The sequence below is a fragment of the Stigmatopora nigra genome, chromosome 2 (genome assembly GCF_051989575.1).
Source record: "Stigmatopora nigra isolate UIUO_SnigA chromosome 2, RoL_Snig_1.1, whole genome shotgun sequence".
Classification (NCBI taxonomy): Eukaryota; Metazoa; Chordata; class Actinopteri; order Syngnathiformes; family Syngnathidae; genus Stigmatopora; species Stigmatopora nigra.
The window spans coordinates 622499-641608 of NC_135509.1; the positions used below are offsets into that span (position 1 = coordinate 622499).

The following is a 19110-nucleotide window of genomic DNA, read 5'->3' on the forward strand; positions in this document are numbered from 1 at the left end:
ATGAACAACAACGACTCCCTTTTTATCCTGATATTTTAAAATAAAACTTATCTTGTTAATGTTGAATACTGTATGCATTATAGCATACACATTAAAAGTATTTTTTAAAAATATTTTTGGGTGCCATAACACTGTACATAACATGTGTTTATATAGTACTTATATTATTACTATACTTAAACCTTTGAAAAAAACCCATCAAAACAGTAGTAGTATAAAAAGTTTTTCTTAATTCACGGATAAACAAATGAAGTCATTTTTCATTGTTTATTGTTCTTTTTTTTAAATTAACCATTCCATTTTTGTACACAATGGCAGCATTAAAATCCTAAACATTTTTGGGGGGAATCTCAGAAGCCAGGAACCTCAAGGCAGTTTTAGAAAGTTCTCCAGTTCCCCATTCTCAACCGCGACTTCGAACATCACAAAGTCCTGGATGGGGAAAAGAATGACAATTAGTTATTACATGTCTGAAAATTCATAAACATGATCCTGCAACCATGCTGCACCTCTTCAGAAGGATTTTTGGCCAAACAGGTTTAGGATTGAGCCTAATTGCCCAGCCACATTCCTACCAAAAAGCCAATTGTAGCATTTTAATAGTCCATATGGATTGTAGTTGAAGATCCCACACCCAAAAAATATAATAATATTTCCATCAAACAACAAGCTTACCCCACAATATTGGTTCCCGTTGCAAATCTGCGGGGGCAGCGCCGTGGGGTCACCCACGATGGCCCTCATTTTGTCCTTGGCCTCCTGACTGGCCGTAATGTCCACCTTCTCGTACTTGATACCTTTGCCGTCCAGGGCCATTTCGATCCTCTGCTGCCGTTTCTTCAGCTGGAAGAGAGCATGTTCTGCATGTTAATATGCATTTTTTTTTTTTAAAGCAAGTCGGCAAAAGTCAATATAAAAAAAGAAGGACGCACCTCCATGTTGCCGGAGACGCTGGCATAATAATACACGATGCTTCCCATGGTCGGAAAATGGCGATTTAGCAAAAGCCACAGAAAATTTTTGGGAGAAAACGCAGACAAGGTGAGCAGGTTTGGGCTTGATATATCTGTGTCTTGACACGCCCACTTTGTCAAGGTGTGGTTTGTTCTCACACACACACACACACACCTAAAATGTAACCATACAAAAAACTATTTTTGATGTAAATTATGAAATAACAACAGGAATAATTTCCCATGTTTTATTTAAATTAATATCATTTGAAAGTGTTCTTTTTAAATTTATGTTTTTGTGATCTTAAAATGTTTACATTAAAGCGATTCCAGCTGATACGCCAAAAAGCCATTTTGCCACATGTTAGCATTTATAAAATACAAATAAGAAAAAAAAATGAGAAGTATAAAGTATAAAGTAGAAGTGGCTCATCTAGTATTTGACGGTGGGCCATCAAGAGAAAACCAGCGGTTCCAGCTCGTAACAAACTCGGCCGGCCAGGTCTTCGGGGACGCCTTCCGCGTCCGCTCTGTTTTCCGACTCCGCCTCCGCCGCAGACGGCCGCTTCCGAGCGCTTTCCTGGCCGGCGGGTACGCTGCCGTGCCTGGGCGAGGTCACATAGGGCCGTTTTTAAACGGGAGGGGCCGATCAAGGGCTCAAAAACAAATTGGGACGGTGTCACGCCGCCTTTCGGGGGCGGGGGGCGGTTCCCTACCTGTCCTGGAATCCGCCGTCATCTGCGTCTTGGAAATCCGATTTGGTACTGCTTCCCAACTGGTTGCGGAACTCAATCATGGTGCCTGAAATGGAGAGAAAAGCATATCTGTGACGGCCATAGACATTAAACAATACTATTATATAATACTATTGTATTCGTTTGTTTATAAAAATGTCGGAAGAAAATGTATAGAAAAAGTATGAGGTGAATAAAATAGCTTCCAAGATGAATGACAAAATAGCAAAAGTATTAGCACTCACCAGCAAGTTGACTCCTCCTCCTCCTCCACAGCAGGTAACCGGCGGCAACCACCAGCAGCACCAACAGCAGCAGCAACCCGCCGACCAATCCCGAGACCACCGGCGAGGACGTCGTGGCTGCGGATGGTTCCGACCCAGATTCAGAAAAAGCGGGACCGGAACGTGGCCGGGTTCGGCTCGGGCCACTCACCCACGACGTTGATGTAAAGCGAGGTGGAGGGCTGGGACCAAAAAGCTTTGGAGGAGAAGTTGACGGCGTAGAGGCACGCGTAATCTCCCCGCTCCTTCTCGGCCATGTCGGCAAATTGGAAGGAGGCCACGTAGAAGACGTTGTGGCCCAAGGCGGCTTTGGCCCAGGTCACGTTGCTCTCCATGTTCTTCAAGTAGAAGGTCCCGTGGGGGTACAGCGAGTGGACGGAGCAGGTGATCGAGAATCCGGCACCCCGGCTCACCGACACCTCCCGCGGGGTGTACGTCACCATCACTTGGTGGGGGGTGGTCACCGAGATCAACGGTTTCTCCAGGGAGACTAAAAGAGGAGGCGGAGTCACGGGCGGAGTCACGGCGCCGGACGGGAAGACCCCGACCGACCTTTGACCCCCAGCTCCACCGGATCCCCCTGCGGGAAGTAGATGACGTTGCTCTGGAGCTGCTTCTGGTACTCGCAGAAGTACGAGCCCCGGTGGCTGAAGTTGACGTGGGGAAGGCCGAAGGTGGCCGCCTCGCTCTCGGAAAATTTGCGCACGCTCCAGCCGTCCTGGAACTTTTTCAGCAAGAAGGTGCCGCCCGTTTGCTCCGTCCGGATGCTGCAGGTGAACTCCACGTTTTGGCCCCAGTGGACCTCGGTCGACGGGCTGACGCTGATGCGGGGTTTCTCCAGGGCGCCTTCAAACCGGGGGGGGGGGGACCAAAGGGAAGGTCAAAATGATCAGCCAAATTCGGACAAGGACGGATTGGGTGGATGCTTGCTTACCAAAACAGGGAATGTTAGCATTAGCTTGTAGCCTATTGATTTAGAAAGCAACATACAATTTTGCACTGCAATTTCTCTCACCCAAACAAATGACTCCGGCGTCCTCTGAATGTCCGCAGTTGTTCTCGCCGAACTTCTGGTGGTTGCAGAGCGTGATGGCCAGCTCCTCGCCCAGACACACCACGTTGTCCAACCAGATGGGGCCGGTGCCCTGGCCAAAGTGGGCGCTGGCGGGGGCGGAGACGGCGTGGCCGCAGCCCATCTGCCGGCACACCACGTCGGCGGCGCTCACGTCCCACTCGTCGTCGCACACCGTCCCCCACAGGCCGCCGTGGAAGACCTCCACCCGGCCGGAACAGTCGCTCCAGCCGCCCACCAGCCGCAGTTTGGCTGCCGACGGAGAGCGGACATTTTGTCTTCGGATGTCATTACAAATTGGTTTCAATGAGAGAAACCGCTTGGCTGCCCTCCAAATTCCGCCAAATGGAGAAAATGTCTTTACCTGCGCAGGCCACGCCGGCGTCCCGATCGTGCGAGCACGAGGACGGCGCGAAACCTTGACGCGAGCAGCGCTCCAGTCGGCTGACGTTGGCGAAACAGGCGCCGTCGGCCTCCACCACGGGCCCGCTGCTTCGACCGTAGTGGGCGGCGGCGTGGACGGCGGCCACTCGGCCGCACTCCAGGCGCTCGCACACCGCCTGGCCTTTTTCTTGGGTCCAGTCGGCGTCGCAGACGGAGTGCCACGTGCCCTGGTGCTGGACCTCCACGGTCCCGGTGCACTCCGTTTCGCTGTGGACCAGACGCACCTCCAAGCTATCTGTGGGGAACAAATACATCCCTCGGCGTTAGCCATTTATGGCAGGGGTGTCAGACTTGAGTTCTCTTTTTTTGTAAATCTAAAAACAATGTTAATTTTAGCTTTTTAAAAAAGATTTTTGAACTAAAAACACAGAAAAAATGGTTTAAAAATGACAATTGTTGATTTAAAAGGGGGAAAATCAGGGAATTGAACATACATCTATACTCTACATTTGATCCTAAAACAGAAAGTGAGCACACATCATTTACTTTTTTGGGCCGCACAAATTGATGCGAGGGGCCAGATTTGGCCCCCGGGCCACCACTTGGACACCAGTGATTTATGGACACTTTTTCAAATGAGCAGCAAAACTCACCCGAGCAGACGACGCCGGCCAGCGAGGTGGCGTTGCACGATCTCTCCCGGAAGGGCTGTTGCGGACACTGGGCCAGAGTGGACTCCAATCCGTTGCACTCGATCTGCTGGTTCCAGACGTGGTCGGAACCCCGTCCGAAGTCCGTCCCGGCGCCGATCCTGACGGGCCGGCCGCAGCCCAGCTGTCCGCAGGCCACGGCCGCGTCGTTGACGTCCCACGATTCCCCGCACACGTCGCTCCAGCGGCCGTGTTGGAAGAACTCCACCCTGCCGGCGCAGCGGTGGCCGCCGCCGGCCAGCCTGAGGTTGCCGGAGCATCGGACGGACGCCTCCCGGGCGTGGCCGCGGACCGAGTCCCGGAAGGAGCAGCGCGTCAGCGAAGTCTCCCTCCCGTCGCAGTCCACCTCGTAGCCGTGGACGTCGGTCCCCTGGCCGAAGGAGCCCGAAGCTCGGACGGGCTCGCCGCAGTCCATCTCGCGGCACGCCACGGCCGCTTGGCGCAGAGTCCATTGGACGTCGAAGACGGATGACCAGCGGCCTTGGCGGTAGACCTCCACCCGGCCCGAACACTGGTCCGTGCCGTTTATCAGTCGGATGTTGGCTGAGGAAACAGAGAGAGAGAGAAAAAAAAGATTGGAAGTTCTACCGAGACTACCAGGTCGGAACTTTGTGTCGAGAACGTAAAGTGGTTTGTTTTGAGACTGCATTTTAACTAAAAACGGGGAAAAAAAATTCGGGCCGCACAAAATGATGCATCGGGCCAGATTTGGCCCCCGGGCCGCCACTTTGACACCCTTTCTTTTGAGCTTTTTAGCAGGTCTAAAATTGGCAAATTTGGTTGCTGAAATCCATGTTTGTGGCCCGGGACTGACCGGAACACACCACGGCGGCGTCCTCGCCGTGATTGCAGTTGGTGTCTCCAAAGGACGAAAGGGGGCATTGCAGCAAGGACGTCTCGTTGCCCAGGCAACCCACGTCGTCCAGCCAGATGACACCCCGGCCGGGGCCAAAGTGCGCCCCCGACTTGGCCGTGACGGCCGTGCCGCAGTCCAGGGCCCGACACACCACCTGGGCGTCTCGGATGTCCCAGAGGTCGTCGCACACCGTCCCCCAGATGCCGTCGTGGTACACCTCCACTCGGCCCGAGCAGCGGTCCGTGCCGTTGACCAGCCGCAGGTCGGGAGTTCCTGTTGGGACCCACCCGGGAAAAGGACCCTCCGTGGGAAAGGGGACCTCCCCAAACGGCGCCGTCGGCGTCCACTCACCCGTGCACGAGAGCGAAACCCCCCGACAGGGAGCCGGGTTGTCCCGGATGGCGCACTGCGAGAAGGAGGCGGCGTCCCCGGGGCAGGCGCCGGCGTACCCCTTGAGCTGGCTTTGGCCAAAGTGGCGGGGAGATTTGGACGGGTTGCCGCAGTTGAGCGCCTGGCACGCCAGTTGGGCCTCTTTGGCGCCCCAGTCGTGGTCGCACACTTTGCCCCACTGGCCGTGGTGGAAGATTTCCAGGAGGCCGGAGCAGGGCGTGCTCTGGTTGCTCAGTCGAAGTGTTTCTAGAAGAAGAACGGAGTCAGGGATGTCCGGGTCCGCTAGGGCGGGCGTCCTCACCCGAGCACACCACGCCGGCGTCTTCGTCGTGGCCGCAGTCGTGCTGTCCCACGCCGCCGTGCTGGCACTCGGAAAGCGACGTCTCGGCCCCCGTGCATTCCAATTCGTCCAGCCAGGTCTGTTCGCGGCCGGCGCCGAAGAAGGCATTGTACTTGGCTTCCAAGGGGGCGCCGCAGCCCATCTCGCGGCAGGCCACGGCGGCCTCCTGGAGGCCCCACCTGTCGTCGCACACCGTGCCCCACTCCTCGGCGTGGAAGATCTCCACTCGCCCGGAGCAGCGGTTGGTGCCGTTGATCAGTCGGATGGGTCTGCTGTCTAAAAAAAAAAATGGCGGGATGGGAATTTTCCGACACGGGCCGGCCACCGGGGCTTACTGAAACAGGAAACGGTGGCGTCCTGGCAGTCTTCCTTGACGGGTGTGTGTGTGCAATGGGCCACGGAGCTCTCGTTGCCCAGGCACGCCAACTTCAGCGACAGTTGTTGGCGCGATTGTCCAAAGTCCAGCGGCTGGGAGTCGTGCAGCGGCGCCCCGCAGCTCATCTCCCGACACAGCACCTTGGATTCGGGCGAGCCCAGCTGGCCGCACACTTTGTTCCAGTGACCGTCGCCGTAGACTTCCAGTCGGCCGTTGCAACGCGTGCTGCCGTTGATGACTCGCAAGTGTTCTGGAATGCATGAACAAGGGTGGATGCAATCACAGTCGAGAGTGGGCGGTCGGCCATCTTAGGGCAGTGCTGGCTCAGTGAGACGGAAGAGGGAGTTGGATTTATTAAAAGCCCTGAATATTCCGATTTTTATAGATCTAAAACAATGTTTATTTTAGCTTTGTTTAATATATTTTTAGATTTTACCAAATGATTTTTGAACCAAAAAAATGGATTAAAAAATGACAATAATTGATTTAAATGGAGAAAAATCCGAAAATTGAGAATACATCTATATCTATCATTTGAATTTGATCCCAAAACACAAAGTCATGTTTTTCCTGGGCCGCACCAAATGATGCGGCGGGCCACATTTGGCCCCCGGGCCGCCACTTGGACACCAGTGCGCTACAGTGACGGCATTCCAAGAGGGTCACGCCGCGTCCTATCTGAGGAAGAGAAGGAAATGCGAGCGAGCCACTGACCAGAGCAGACGACGGCGGCGTCCTCGTCGTGGTCGCAGTTGTTTTCCCCGAAGGGGCGGTGCCGGCACTTGAAGATGGACGGCTCGTTGCCGGCGCACTGCAAGTCGTCCAGCCAGACGGGTCCCGAGGCCGGCCCGAAACGGCCCCCCTTGAGGGCCGCCAGCGCCGTGCCGCACTGGAGCTCGCGGCACAGCACCCGGGCGGCGTTCATGTCCCAGTCGTCGTCGCAGACGCTGCCCCACTCGCCGGCGTGGAGCACCTCCACTCGCCCCGAGCAGCGCTTGGACGAGGGGCCCGCCAGCCTCACGTTGGTCACCCAGCATTCTGGAAAAAGACGTCTGTAAGTTGCTTTCCATGTGCAATGAGTCGGGGATAATAAAAATACTGACCGGTATGGATGAAGAGCTGGAAAAGACCTGAAATACAAAGAATTAGCATTAGGATCACGTTATTGTTTTCCTTCCTGTCAGATTTCCAAAAATAAATATATCAATTCTATATATATAAACCTGTACATTTTGTTGATGACAGAATTATTTGAAATGATTGACATTGTCCATAAATTGAAAGAGCAATAAAAGTCCTAAAAAATGTATATGAAGAATTTTAAATAAAATTCATAAAAAAATTTAATGTAGTTGTGATTAATAGCAAATAAGTATAATAATAAAAAAGAATAAGAGTGAGTAACTTACCGAGGGCTATAATGAAGAGATGTTTTTTGCCACAAATGACCTTTGTCATGTCTGGCGAAGGTGGTGGCGAAGGTGGTGTTCGCAAAGCCGCCACGATTCCAGAAGAAACAAATTCCAGAAGATGGCGGCGTCCTTGGTCAAAGCCGAGGACGTACCTTTCGAGTGCGATCGTTTGGGGACGGGAATCCCACGTCCGCTGCCTCAAAAAGCTCAAAAATAAAAGATGGCGGCGGCCTGGGACCGGTCGGTCGCCAAAGCTTCTTGTTGACTTTCACATCAATCATTAAAGGGGATTACTTGACCCAATAAGTACACCAAGTGGGAATATTTTGCACCCCCCCCCCCCCCCAAAATAAAATTGTATCCCTATAAAATGATTTCCTTACCATGAGAAATTTGCAGTACCATTTTTCCACGTTATGTATTCAGTTTCATATTGATCTGAGGATTAAATCTGGCAAAACTAGGTCAGAGGTTAAAGGTCACCGGCCCAAATTGAACTGTCGCTAGGGTACGTTATGCTAGCCACTATCATACATTATGCTATCTGCTAGGGTATATTAGGATAGCATATGCTAGTTCCGTGTGTTAATAAAATGGAAAGAAGGTCGTTTGGGTCATAGGTCAAAGGGCTAAATAAATTGCCTGTATGTTCAAACGGATTCCCGGGTAAATGATTAGAGAGCCACGTTTTTACGGGAAAGTGTGGGCCGAGAGGGCAGCCAACGGTTGCGCAAGCTTGAAAAAGATCACCACGACACCAAAATAGCGGATTTACATTGACTTTATTAGCTGGCAAAGCGGCGGGCGGACGGAAATAGGGACAAAAATGGTCAGGCACGTGGAAAGAAAAATGTGGCCAATGTGTACAGGGCGGCGTTTCATATTTGGCGGCTAAAAATCGCAATTCTGTCGTGAAGCAAAAAAAAATAATTGGTGAAAACATGCAATGGTTGGTTAACAAAAGCGTTCTAATTGACAACTTGACGACTGATTGACGGAAGCTTGCGAGTTGAGGCCCAAAAAGGTTAAAACGCTGTTGTTTTCTTTAGATTGGAAGAAGTCCTCGTAGTCCTGTCGGGAGAGAAAATACATTTCATATTTAACTTTTTTTTTTGCACAATTAACTCGAAAAAATAATATTAGAATGGAAAAATTCAATTAATTCCGACTTCAGATCAGGCCCTTTTTAACACCGTATTAGATGAATAAAAACGTAATATAAACTGGGAAAACCAATTCGGCCAGCCTGTCGCTATGGATTACATGGGCCGGCGCATAATCCACGCTGGGATTACGTCGGGATTACAGGGGTGGCCTGCGCTCCACGGGAGAGCATCAAAAAAAATCCCAATAGCTAGCAAAAGGTATTTGACGTCATATCTGATCTCACCCCGCAATATCGGTCTTCGTTGAAAATCTGCGGGGGCAGCGGTTTGCCCTTCTTGGGTTGCTTATCTTTGGGGATGTGCTGGTACATCCACATTTTTTCTTCCTCCATCATGGTGATGTCTACTTCCTGGAATTGAATTCCATTGGCCTCCAGGAAGCCCACCACTGCCTGTTGTTGTTTTTTCACCTGTACACATTAAACAAATACTTCAAATAATGGCAGAAGTACTTTTAATGAGGACGTTGAAGCATTTGGATTTTGGGTCGGTGGGTACAATGGCGCTTTTGTTTAGACCCATCCAGCAACAAAACATGTCCGAGTAGACAACAATTATTTTCCTTTTGTTTTCAAAATAAAAACCTGTCCTGTTATTATAGCTATAAATTCAAACTAAATGTGAATAAAAAGGAGAATAGGGTTATCTTTGAGAATTAAAAGAACTCTATTAAAGGTGAATGATAAAAATAAATCCCCAGATATGTATTCAAATACTTCACGCTCAATACAGCGTGCAAGTGAATTGTTCGCACACTGAATGAAGGGATTAACTTGATTTAAATCCTTTCATTACAGGACAAACGGGGACAAAACAGGACTCCTGAGGACAAAACAAACTCTTTGACTGCCATTGACGGCGAAAGACGTCCAAATAGTTAGGCTCGGGATGATTGAGCGATGCTGTCAACACAAATAAATTGGACGTTTATCGTCGTGAGTGGCGTTAAATCATGAAAAGTCACCATGTGACTTAATTAAAATCATTCAGAGACAATTATTGGCCTCATTGACCCAAATTCGGAATTCTTTCAAATAAACGCCGTACTTTTACTTTTTCAGTCAGTCCATGTATATAAATGAAAACAACTTTTTAAAACGGATTTTGTAATATAATTCATGCAGAATGTGATGCAATTAGGTAAACACTTACCGCAACAGAACCACTTGACGAAGCGACGTAAACCTTAAGGTTGACCATTTTCACCATTTTAATGTAACATTATGGAGATCCCGAGAAAAGGCAAAGTATCAATGAAAAATCGGATCTAAATTAGCAAAGAAAAAAACGATATGGCGAAATAAAGGAGTTGATAGCGTTAAAGTAAAGCGGAGCGTTTGTTATGATGCTCATTTAGCCAAATTGAAAAAACACGCGTTGAGTATAGTTTCAAAATAAGACAAGCGCAAATTCTTTCCAGCTTTTTAACATTTTTATGCTTGATAAATGTATAGTTTATCTTAAGGCACGACTAGTGTCTGCAATGCAGATTTATACAAGGTAATGAGTCAAATATACGTTATCATTATGTACTATATGGCAAATCGAAAAATTACCTCTCTTATTGTGAAAGGGCTGGTTGGTCAGAGTACTTTTGTACTTGCTAAATATCAAATGTTGCACGAATGTCTTCAAGCATTGGTGGTTCAGTGGTAGAATTCTCGCCTGCCACGCGGGAGGCCCGGGTTCGATTCCCGGCCAATGCAACATCCTTTTTCTTTTGCTTGACAAATACCTCACACTCCTAGACAAAGTTTATCCCATTTCGTCTTTTGTGCCATTTTTGCATGGACTATTGTTTTATTAATCTATCTATGCATATTCCTGTGCAATATGTACAGTATGACAGGGATTGAAAAGTCAAACATCTGGTGCAGAAATAATGTTGAAAGCCTTGGGAAACTTTTCTTTTGATATAGATTTAGTTATAGAGCCATTTCTTTTTTGCAATGAAACGAGGTTTTGTTTTGGTTTGTTTGCGTCGTCTGTGCAATGGAAGACGAGCAGCTGACGTCACAGAAACGGTTCCCATGCTAACAGAGGCTAGCAATGGCGCTTGTGACTGCTCGCCGTCTCCTTCTCTACCTATTTTTCATCCAATCGACAGAAATATGCATGCTACCCACGCTCGCAAATCGGATCATGGCGTTATTTTATTGACAAATAATGCTGGGCTGCTTCCTAGCGCATTAGCTTAATGAGCTAAGCCTAAACTTTCTGCAGTATTTGTCGTCAATCGGGCTTCTATAGAAGCTCTCCGCTCTTGAAACAGTCACTATATTACATTGCATTGTATTTAAAAACGAATATTTATGGGCGATTGATGGCAGTGGGGGTAGAAGACGACACCTAACGGTAAGGCACGGCTCACCTGTTGCTATATATTTGTTTTCATTCTAGCGGTGGCTAGCCCCCCGTTAGCTTTGTGGGTGTGGAGGACGTTAAAACAATGAATGTAACACTGACTCGGTTATGACAACAATGCGCCTGTCAAGAGCAGACGGCGGGGAGGATTTTAGGATAATCCCGTCCAAGATGCTACCCTACATGAGCTAAAAATAAATGTGGAAGTAAGAATGTTAGAAAAGATTATTTGTGTCCAAGTCGCCGGTGAGCCCATTTAGAATCTTAATATGGCGAGTGTTGCCATAGAAACAGACTCAAAGTGGATTTGTACTGAAAATCATGTTCAAGAGGTATCAAGATTATTCCACATGATCATCATTTATTCTAAATATTCGATCTTAATTGTGGGTTAAGTAAAAAGTGAATTTTGGTCAGTCATAACAAATATGGCTGTCACAAAAGTGTTATGCTCATACATAAAAAAAATACATCTTGCTATGTATACTAAACACAAAGAAGTCTTCAAACAAACCAGTTTGTCTCGTTCTGTTGCTTAGCACCAATGTTAAGGTCAATTAATCCTCTTGAAACTAACACCCACCTCCGCCCCCATCCAGTCCCTGGAGTGCCGCTCGGCTCGAGCCAAAATGGAGTCCAAGTTCGAGGCTTCCGAAGACGACTGGGACGACAGCCGCAGCCGCCGCTCATACGGCAGCAGCAGGAGGAGCCGAGCGTCTGCCGGGAACAAGCACAAGCGTTACAAGAACTTTGGCAACGGCGTTAAGGATGAAAAAGTGCCGGCCAAGAGCGAACGCTACACCACCGAGGCGGACCAGGCCTCGGACGGAGACGGCAAGGCGGCGTGTTACTCCGACGACTACGAGTCGGAGGGCTCGCTGTCGCCGTATAACAGAGATCGGACTCTCTCGCCCCCGCCGACTATTCGGACCAATTTCATTTCCACCAGTTCGCCCTACAACACAGGTAGGATTAACATTTAAGGTTAGTCAATGACATTAAGAACCATTTTTGTTGTTGTCGTCCACAGCTTTGGAAAAGCGAGTTCGAGCCCGTCCACCGCGTCCCCTCCGGAGTCGCGTATCGCGCTCTCACAGCAAAGAGTCCCTCCCCGCAAAGGAATTGGACCCCTTGACCCGGCAGATGCTGTCGGGTCGTCTGCTGAAGATCAACGAGTTGCGAAATGTCCACGCCGAGCTGCAGCAGCGCATGGCCGACCTGCAGAAGGAGAATCGAATCCTCAAGCAGGTGGGTCCCTGAAGAAGAGTGACTTATAGTCCGTGGAGTTGATCTCATTTGACATTCTGGTGCTTTGGCAGCTTCTGACTCGGCAAGAAAAGGCGCTCCAGAGCTACACGGACGCCGAGAGCAAGATCTCCCAGATGTTGTCGTGCCACGCCAACGAGACGCACGCCTTGCGCGAGCGTCTGCGGCGCACGCGGGAGCGCGAGCGGGCCGCCGAGCGCCGCCTCAAGGAGAAGGAGGACCAGCTTCTGCGAAGCCACGCCACCTTGAACCGCATGAAGAAGCTGGTGGAGCAGCGGGAACTGGGGGCGCGAGAAGATCTCAGTTCCAAGTTGGACCAGGAGAGAGGGCGAACGTACCAGGCAGAACTCAAGATCAAGGTATGGGACGGAGGTCCTCCAGTGAAAAGTCAAGTTATTTTAATGGGGTGGTCTGGCTGCTTGCAGGAACTGGAGAAGAACATGGAGCTGAACCAGCACAGCCACCAGAGGCAGCTAGCTGCCGAGAAGAAGAAGATGCTGAGCGCCCAGGAAGAGATCCGGAGTCTTCAAAAAGAGCTGGAGCAACTGACCCATAAACTCCGGGTGGGTGCCTATACACAGAACCACCATGCCACGCCAGACAGACTTTATCAAATATGCCACCTTTGTCTTCCAGGATAAAGAACGTGAGCTGGACACCATGAATATTTACGCTCACCGAATGGGGAAGATCTCGCCCAGGAAAGTCACAGATGCCGACACTAAATCACCAAAACGTGAGACAAAGATGGGGACCGATGAGGAGAGTACGCGAGGGTGACGTTGGCTTTTTTGTTGTTGCGAGGAAGCGTGCGGCAGAGCGCACAACAAGGCGGTGCAGACGGAAGAACGTGACAGCAGCCCCGAGTTCCCCTCCCCGCCGCCACCGCCAACCTCGCTGGAGGACGGCGAGCCGGCGCCAGACGGCTACCTGTCACTCAAGGTAAAGATGGTGCTGGGTGGGCGTAGCCAATGCGGCTGACTTGTTTTTTTTGTTTGTTTGGGCAGCAGGCAGACGTGGAAGAAAGCCAGCCCAAAACGGACGAGGAACGGCCGGAGAAGGCCGGCAAAGGGTTAAAAAGTGCAAAGGAAACCAAGGACACCAAGGTGGACGAGGAACGCCAATCTGAAAAGGGTGAGAAGAGAAAATAGTTACAAAAAGGCGCGGGGCAAGAACATTCAATGAGATTAAAGGAAGCATATTTCCACAGATTGGGAAAAGGAAGCCACGGGAGGCGATTTCGTCAGTTTCCTGAGTCAATCGCTCAAGAGCGCCCGCAAGGACGCGGAACGCCGGAGGACCAACCCGGACGGCGGGGACGCCGGCGAGTCGCGCCGCCGCAAAGACCAGCTGCTGGCCAAGATGCGGGAAATCGACCTCCAGAACGAAGGCCCCGTTTTCGTCAACTCGTCGGCGTCCAGCGCCGAGGCGCCGTCCCGCCGCTGGAGCCTGCGCTCGCTCAGGTCCGACGACGAGACCCCCTTCGGAGGCTACGCGCCGGCCTTCGGGAGCCCGGGGCGGAACGCCGCCGCCGCCGGGGAGGACGGCGGCCGCGCCTTGAAAGCCATCGGCGTATTCAGCCTGAAGACGGCGGCGGTGGCTGAGGAAAAGAGCAAAAAGTCGGCGCTCATGCAGCAGCTGTTCGGAACGCTGGCGGCGGCCGACTCGGGCGAGGCGGCGCGCAAGACTGACCTGTTGGACCACGTGGCCAGTGGCGACGTCAGTGCGCGGGGAGGCTCGCGGGCGTCCGGGCGCTTGGGCTTTAGCGCGCCGCCGTCTCGCCACGTGGTGGAGAGTCGGCCCGCCGTACGGGCCGTGGCGTCCTTCGACGAGGACATCGAAGAGCTGACGTTGTAGCGGACGCGCTAACGCGCAAATTACTCAGGTTTATGTTTAAACGGTATTTTTCTCTTTTTAAACTATTGTTGTCAAATTTACAGCTATTTAAAATGAATACAGCTAATAAATATTAAAAGATGCAATTGTTTACTGCTTGTTTTGTTAGTGTTATTTTTTGCTAGCTCTCCTTGACTTTTTCCTCGCTCACTAAACAACCACCAAAGTGTTTATAAGATATTTTTACGTTTAAGAAAGTAGTTGGTCTGCACTTACCAAACAACCACTAAAGCGCGTTTCTTGGACACTATTGTGTATATATTATGACGTTTAATGTTTATAGTATGTGGATACATTTGTTTTGTTAAACCAAATTCTCTTATGAAATAAAAGACATTTTCCATTTTGATGGAGGCCAATTTCTTTGCTAAATGTGAACATTTTTATTGCCATTATTTGACAATTAGAAGATAAGAAGGGCAAAAAATGTTGAAAAAGTAGCTGTTCTTTAATCAACATGGGCAGCCGTGTCAAGACACAAATGTGAGTACGGAGCTACAAACAAGCGGCCATATTGTCTCCATTTTGGGCGGACCGAACAAAGTAGAAATGCATCAAAGGTAGAAATTGGGCAAATGGTGACGATTCAAAAGATGACTGCACACTCAAAATCAAGTGGGGAGGGAATAAAGTCATATTTTGTGTCAGTCTAGACTCCATTTTGTGAGGGTTTGTGGCTACAGTGGCTTACAGCGTTGGCAGATACTGCCTATAAGTGAGCACCAAAATAGTAAAAACAAATGTGTCGACTGCATGTAAGTGCATTTGAATGGACTGGATGTGACCACTGACCTGGGCCCGCCCCTTAGGGGGCGGCGCCTTCGCCGTCCATGCTGCAGCCCAGCGCCTCGATGTCGTTGCTGATGTCGCTGATCATGCGGTCCCACTCGTCGCCCTCCGACGTCTCCTCGGGGCCCTCGTCGGAGGCGGCGTCGTCCCCGGCCACGCCCGCCGGCCCGTCGGCGTCCGCCGAGTCGGAGGCGGAGGCCGCCGCCGCCCGCCGGTAGCGGCCAAAGCTGTCGGTGATGATGCCGCGTCCGTCTTTGACCCCGATGGTCTCCAGGAAGTTTTCAAAGTGTTGGCTGTCCTTTTCGGGGATGAAGGGACGCAGGCCTGAGGAAACAAAAGCAGAAGTTGCCAAACTAGTTTTCATTATGGCCCGCCCCTTTTGGAGAAGGAGCCATCCTACCGAGCAGGAGGAACTTGCGGCTGTCTCCGTAGAGTTGGCGCAGTTTGATGCAGAACTCGTGGATGGATGAGCCGTTGCGGTACTCGTGCAGCAGCGCCGCAAACTGCTGGATTTCTTGCGACGACAGCTTGGTGCGGAGCTGGGGGACGCAAGGTGGGTGGAGTTTAAGGCACGGACAGAGACAAAAGGTCCGCCCTATTCGGGGGGAGTTTATCCGTACCGTGGTCATGTAGTCCTGGAGCAGCTCGGCGGCCGTGGCGCTCAGGTCCCCTTCGCTGGCCGTCTCGGCCTGAGAGGAGGCGGGGCCGGAAGCGGGCGTGGCGGCGTCCGGCGAAGCCTGGAAAGGACTTGGCGAGGAGAAAAGGTCTCTCTGAGAAGAGTATGGAGCGCTTTGGCGACAAAGGTGAGGAAAGTCCATCTTACAAAGGGCCGCTGTCGTCTTCTGGTACTTCTTTAATGTCCAATTTGCTTGACGAATCATCTGGGAAACAATTTCACATTCATTCTACAGTCTTCTTTTTATTAGAAAATATGCTAACATTAAACATGGAGAAAATGCTAATTTATCTATCCAGCGCCAATTTCCAGAGGCTCACCGCTGTAGAGAGAAAGATGTCTGGTGGGCGTGGTGGCGCCGTCAAAGATGGCCCGATCCAGAAAGTCGATGGTGGACTCGGTGTAGACGATTTGAAAGACCTGGCTGAGCAGGAGGCACAGTTCCTCTGCCGCCGCCTGAAGAAAAGACAAACCGTGAGGACCATTTTTTTTCCAGGAGAAGAAGCCAAAGTCACCTTGTTGTCGACGGCGAGGACGAGCAGGCAGCAGACTTCCACCAGCACGGCGCCGCTCTCCGACAAGGAGCTCAGCGTCTGGGATTTGTTGAGGTCGGGACAGGAGCTGGGACACGGGGAGCCGCCGGATTCTTGAGCTGAGAAAACAATGCAGCCATGGTCATTTTGAGCCAGAATCAACACTACCAAATTCCTTGTAAACATAAGTCACTCCTCATTTGAATTTTTTTGGTGCATACTACATTTTTAGACTATTTTGAATGAACTGGCCAATTTGTCAACTCTTTAATGGCCATTGATAAAGTTAAGTGCCCAATCTGTTTGAAGCAGGAGGGACGGCAGCCATTTTCTTCCTCGTACCCGTTTTGAGAATGACCAGATGCAAAGAGTCATCGCGGATGTACGAAACGGCGGCGATGTCATGGATGGGCACCCTCAGGATGATGTCCTCGCCGTCACGCCACACTAGCTTGACGTTGTACGCCGACAGGCTGACCACCGCGTCCTGCTCCGACGTAAGTTGGCCCGCCAACTGATGTGATTTCTGCAAAAAAATAAAAATATAGTGTGAGCGAGGCCTACCAGGCTCGCCGAATCTTCTCCGCCGCTTACTTACTCTGGCGTCGTCTATGAGCTGGAGAACTTCGGTCCTGCTGGACGGGTTCAAGTATCCCGGCACGGATGTTAGCTGGCCCAGATACTAGCCAAAACACAAAAGCATGTCCATCAAGTTGGAGTCAGAAAAAATGTATTTTTCAGTATTTCGACCTCACTTTGACTTCCTTCTCGATGTAGTCGTTGAGCAGGACGTCGGGGTCGATGTGGTGGTCGGGTTGCGACAGCGAGACGGTGTGGAGTGCCCGGCGCTCCGTCGATTTCTCCTGCGCCTTCTTGTCCCGCCCCTTTTCGCCCTTCAGGAAGACCCGCTTGAAGGGCGACACGATACCGGGCTGAAAAAAAAGAGCACGAGTAAGTAATGTGGGCTAAAAAGGAAGAAGTGAGTCAAGGCTGAGCTAAAAATTGTAATGAAAAGAAAAACACGACCCAACCTCATAATCCATGAGCGCCAACAGCGGCAAAATTGCGCAGAGAGTTAAAAAATAAAAAGGGAAGTCGCTCGCTGCAGCATCCTGTGACGACAGCGGCGCTCAAACTTGACGACAGGAGTTTACCTTGCATAATTTAATACGGTGCAGCTAAACGTCGCTAGTGCATTAACATTGTATGCTATCTTAAGAAACTTGAGCGCACTTATTGTATTTCATCACACACACGACAATTTAAAAGGCAAGAAGAAAGTTGCTAGAATACTACTATTTTTAAAGACAACATTTTGGAAAATAGTTTAATAGCAAAATGGTTTATCTTCCAGTTATTTGTCCATTATTTTGTTTAAAAACGACTCAAAATACCCCAAAAGGAGCAGGTAAATGCACCAAAGTCATCTGAAAGTGACCCAAATTTATTAGGCAGCGGCTCGTCATCAACTAAAATCTAATTTGATAATGACACAGGGCGGGTAAGACATTTGATTAGCTAAAATAGTGCTATTGGCTTTACATTACCACGGCTGTTATTTACAAGAACACAATGTCGCCGTCTAGCGAAAAAAAAGAAAACTACACGCACCGGTGACATCACTGCATAAGCCTGCTGACAAAACAGGGCATAATTAGCATTTATTGCCTTATGAAAATGTAAAAAATACACATTTACAGAGGTCACGACGAGGGCGTTATTTAGCATGAATGGGGTAATATGACCATAGTGCTGTAAAGCTAAATTTCGGCACACCAGTACTAAACATGTTGTTATTGACTAATAAACACTGTAATTTTATAATATTTGGCACAGGTAAAGCACTCTAACATGTCTTTTATACAAGCCACGTAGAATTTATGTCTCAATCTCAACACGTTCCACGAGCTAACTAGTATTAGCAAGCAGGTGGGCGACAGAAATATAAAGTGTTCGCTTACCTTTTTCACTTTTTTCACATCTTCCTCCATTTCTAGGACAATATAGTCTTCTTCATGTTCATCTCGTCGTCTTCTCCGACGCCCAAGCAAGACACGACATTACATAAACGAAGCTTTTTCCAAGACCGGGGAACTCCTTCCGACGGTAGCTTAGCTCGTTAGCCTAGCTTGGGTGAAGTCGGGCTGAATTTTCGCGCCATTCTTAGTTTTGGACGCTACCAAAAGTCGTTGCGCGTGGGGGTGAAATACGAGCGTACGGACGTTAAGAAGACGCGTGTTTTTAGCTACAGGCTTCGGTGAATTACCCGAAAACAAAGTCGAACAAAACAGCCCAAACTTTTTAACCGTGCCGCCATTTTGGGCGTAAAATGCGGTACAACACGCACAGCAGCGCCCCAAGCGGTGGCATCTCTACCGTGCATTTTTGGGATGGGACATAAACATATGTAAACACTATGTATATTGCACTTTCAAATACCATATTTATTTTTTCTTCTGGGATGAACAGTCTCATATATGACTCTACAGTAAGGCTTAACATTATATTTTCAGCATAATAGTCATTATTTCCTCTAGAAACAAACAAAAATAAACCATACAAAATGAACTTTAGCACCATATGTTATTAATAATATTCATATTGTTCCCTAAAACAGGGCAAAACATACAATACTGGACATCAGTTTTGCTTTTTTTCCTCTCCTCCCCGTGAATTATACTTTTTTTTAATATATTGAACCACCACATAGAAAATCCGCACTCTAAGCCAATTTTTTTTGCAATACAGCATCCATAAAAATCAGGGAGAGATTATTAAGTACACACCCACAAGCTAACACAACCTAGAATTCCAGGGATTATCAACAAAAGCAACATTTTTTTCCGTGACAACTTCAAATTAGCAGCAATTGACTCGACACTCATTGTTGCATTGTTGCAATATCAAAT

The 19110-nt window shown here is 49.4% G+C and overlaps 5 protein-coding genes and 1 non-coding gene across 10 annotated transcripts; 2 read left to right on the forward strand and 4 right to left on the reverse strand.

The window, feature by feature from the left end:
- Positions 1-253: 253 nt before the first annotated feature.
- On the reverse strand, positions 254-1120 carry LOC144193371 (SH3 domain-binding glutamic acid-rich-like protein 3). Of its 2 annotated transcripts, XM_077712222.1 has the most exons (4): positions 933-1120; positions 676-843; positions 510-571; positions 254-432 (listed from the first exon to the last, which is right to left on the reverse strand). In XM_077712222.1, the coding sequence occupies exons 1-4, from the start codon at positions 978-980 to the stop codon at positions 423-425; spliced, it is 288 nt and encodes a 95-aa protein (XP_077568348.1). In that variant the 5' UTR covers positions 981-1120; the 3' UTR covers positions 254-422. The 2 variants fall into 2 exon arrangements, with proteins under 2 accessions (XP_077568348.1, XP_077568349.1); XM_077712223.1 differs by lacking the exon at positions 510-571.
- A 67-nt stretch (positions 1121-1187) lies between these two features.
- LOC144193365 (scavenger receptor cysteine-rich type 1 protein M130-like) lies at positions 1188-7570 on the reverse strand. 2 transcript variants are annotated; one of them, XM_077712206.1, is made up of 15 exons: positions 7509-7570; positions 7203-7229; positions 6814-7137; positions 6059-6349; positions 5685-5999; positions 5345-5629; positions 4952-5266; positions 4081-4680; positions 3408-3722; positions 2987-3295; positions 2524-2817; positions 2123-2461; positions 1933-2049; positions 1670-1754; positions 1188-1549 (listed from the first exon to the last, which is right to left on the reverse strand). In XM_077712206.1, exons 1-15 carry the CDS (start codon positions 7555-7557, stop codon positions 1408-1410), a joined length of 3807 nt encoding a protein of 1268 aa, XP_077568332.1. In that variant the 5' UTR covers positions 7558-7570; the 3' UTR covers positions 1188-1407. The 2 variants fall into 2 exon arrangements, with proteins under 2 accessions (XP_077568332.1, XP_077568331.1); XM_077712205.1 differs by having other exon boundaries at positions 1188-1558.
- A 704-nt stretch (positions 7571-8274) lies between these two features.
- On the reverse strand, positions 8275-10087 carry sh3bgrl2 (SH3 domain binding glutamate-rich protein like 2). The gene is made up of 3 exons (XM_077712221.1): positions 9830-10087; positions 8902-9087; positions 8275-8582 (listed from the first exon to the last, which is right to left on the reverse strand). The coding sequence occupies exons 1-3, from the start codon at positions 9884-9886 to the stop codon at positions 8466-8468; spliced, it is 360 nt and encodes a 119-aa protein (XP_077568347.1). The 5' UTR covers positions 9887-10087; the 3' UTR covers positions 8275-8465.
- Positions 10088-10312: 225 nt separating this feature from the next.
- Positions 10313-10383, forward strand: trnag-gcc (transfer RNA glycine (anticodon GCC)). The gene has a single exon. It is a non-coding gene; the product is annotated as a tRNA-Gly (tRNA).
- Positions 10384-10622: 239 nt separating this feature from the next.
- On the forward strand, positions 10623-14296 carry lca5 (lebercilin LCA5). 2 transcript variants are annotated; one of them, XM_077738753.1, is made up of 9 exons: positions 10623-11032; positions 11641-12007; positions 12072-12289; positions 12361-12666; positions 12733-12870; positions 12944-13043; positions 13116-13249; positions 13318-13441; positions 13518-14296. In XM_077738753.1, the coding sequence occupies exons 2-9, from the start codon at positions 11671-11673 to the stop codon at positions 14162-14164; spliced, it is 2004 nt and encodes a 667-aa protein (XP_077594879.1). In that variant the 5' UTR covers positions 10623-11032; positions 11641-11670; the 3' UTR covers positions 14165-14296. The 2 variants fall into 2 exon arrangements, with proteins under 2 accessions (XP_077594879.1, XP_077594871.1); XM_077738745.1 differs by having other exon boundaries at positions 10626-11032; positions 13315-13441.
- Positions 14297-14632: 336 nt separating this feature from the next.
- ccm2 (CCM2 scaffold protein) lies at positions 14633-18567 on the reverse strand. 2 transcript variants are annotated; one of them, XM_077738771.1, is made up of 11 exons: positions 18163-18567; positions 16957-17133; positions 16800-16883; positions 16544-16727; positions 16184-16320; positions 15989-16124; positions 15816-15873; positions 15613-15739; positions 15393-15531; positions 14996-15316; positions 14633-14912 (listed from the first exon to the last, which is right to left on the reverse strand). In XM_077738771.1, exons 1-10 carry the CDS (start codon positions 18190-18192, stop codon positions 15009-15011), a joined length of 1380 nt encoding a protein of 459 aa, XP_077594897.1. In that variant the 5' UTR covers positions 18193-18567; the 3' UTR covers positions 14633-14912; positions 14996-15008. The 2 variants fall into 2 exon arrangements, with proteins under 2 accessions (XP_077594897.1, XP_077594891.1); XM_077738765.1 differs by having other exon boundaries at positions 14633-15316; positions 18163-18566.
- Between the last annotated feature and the right edge of the window lie 543 nt (positions 18568-19110).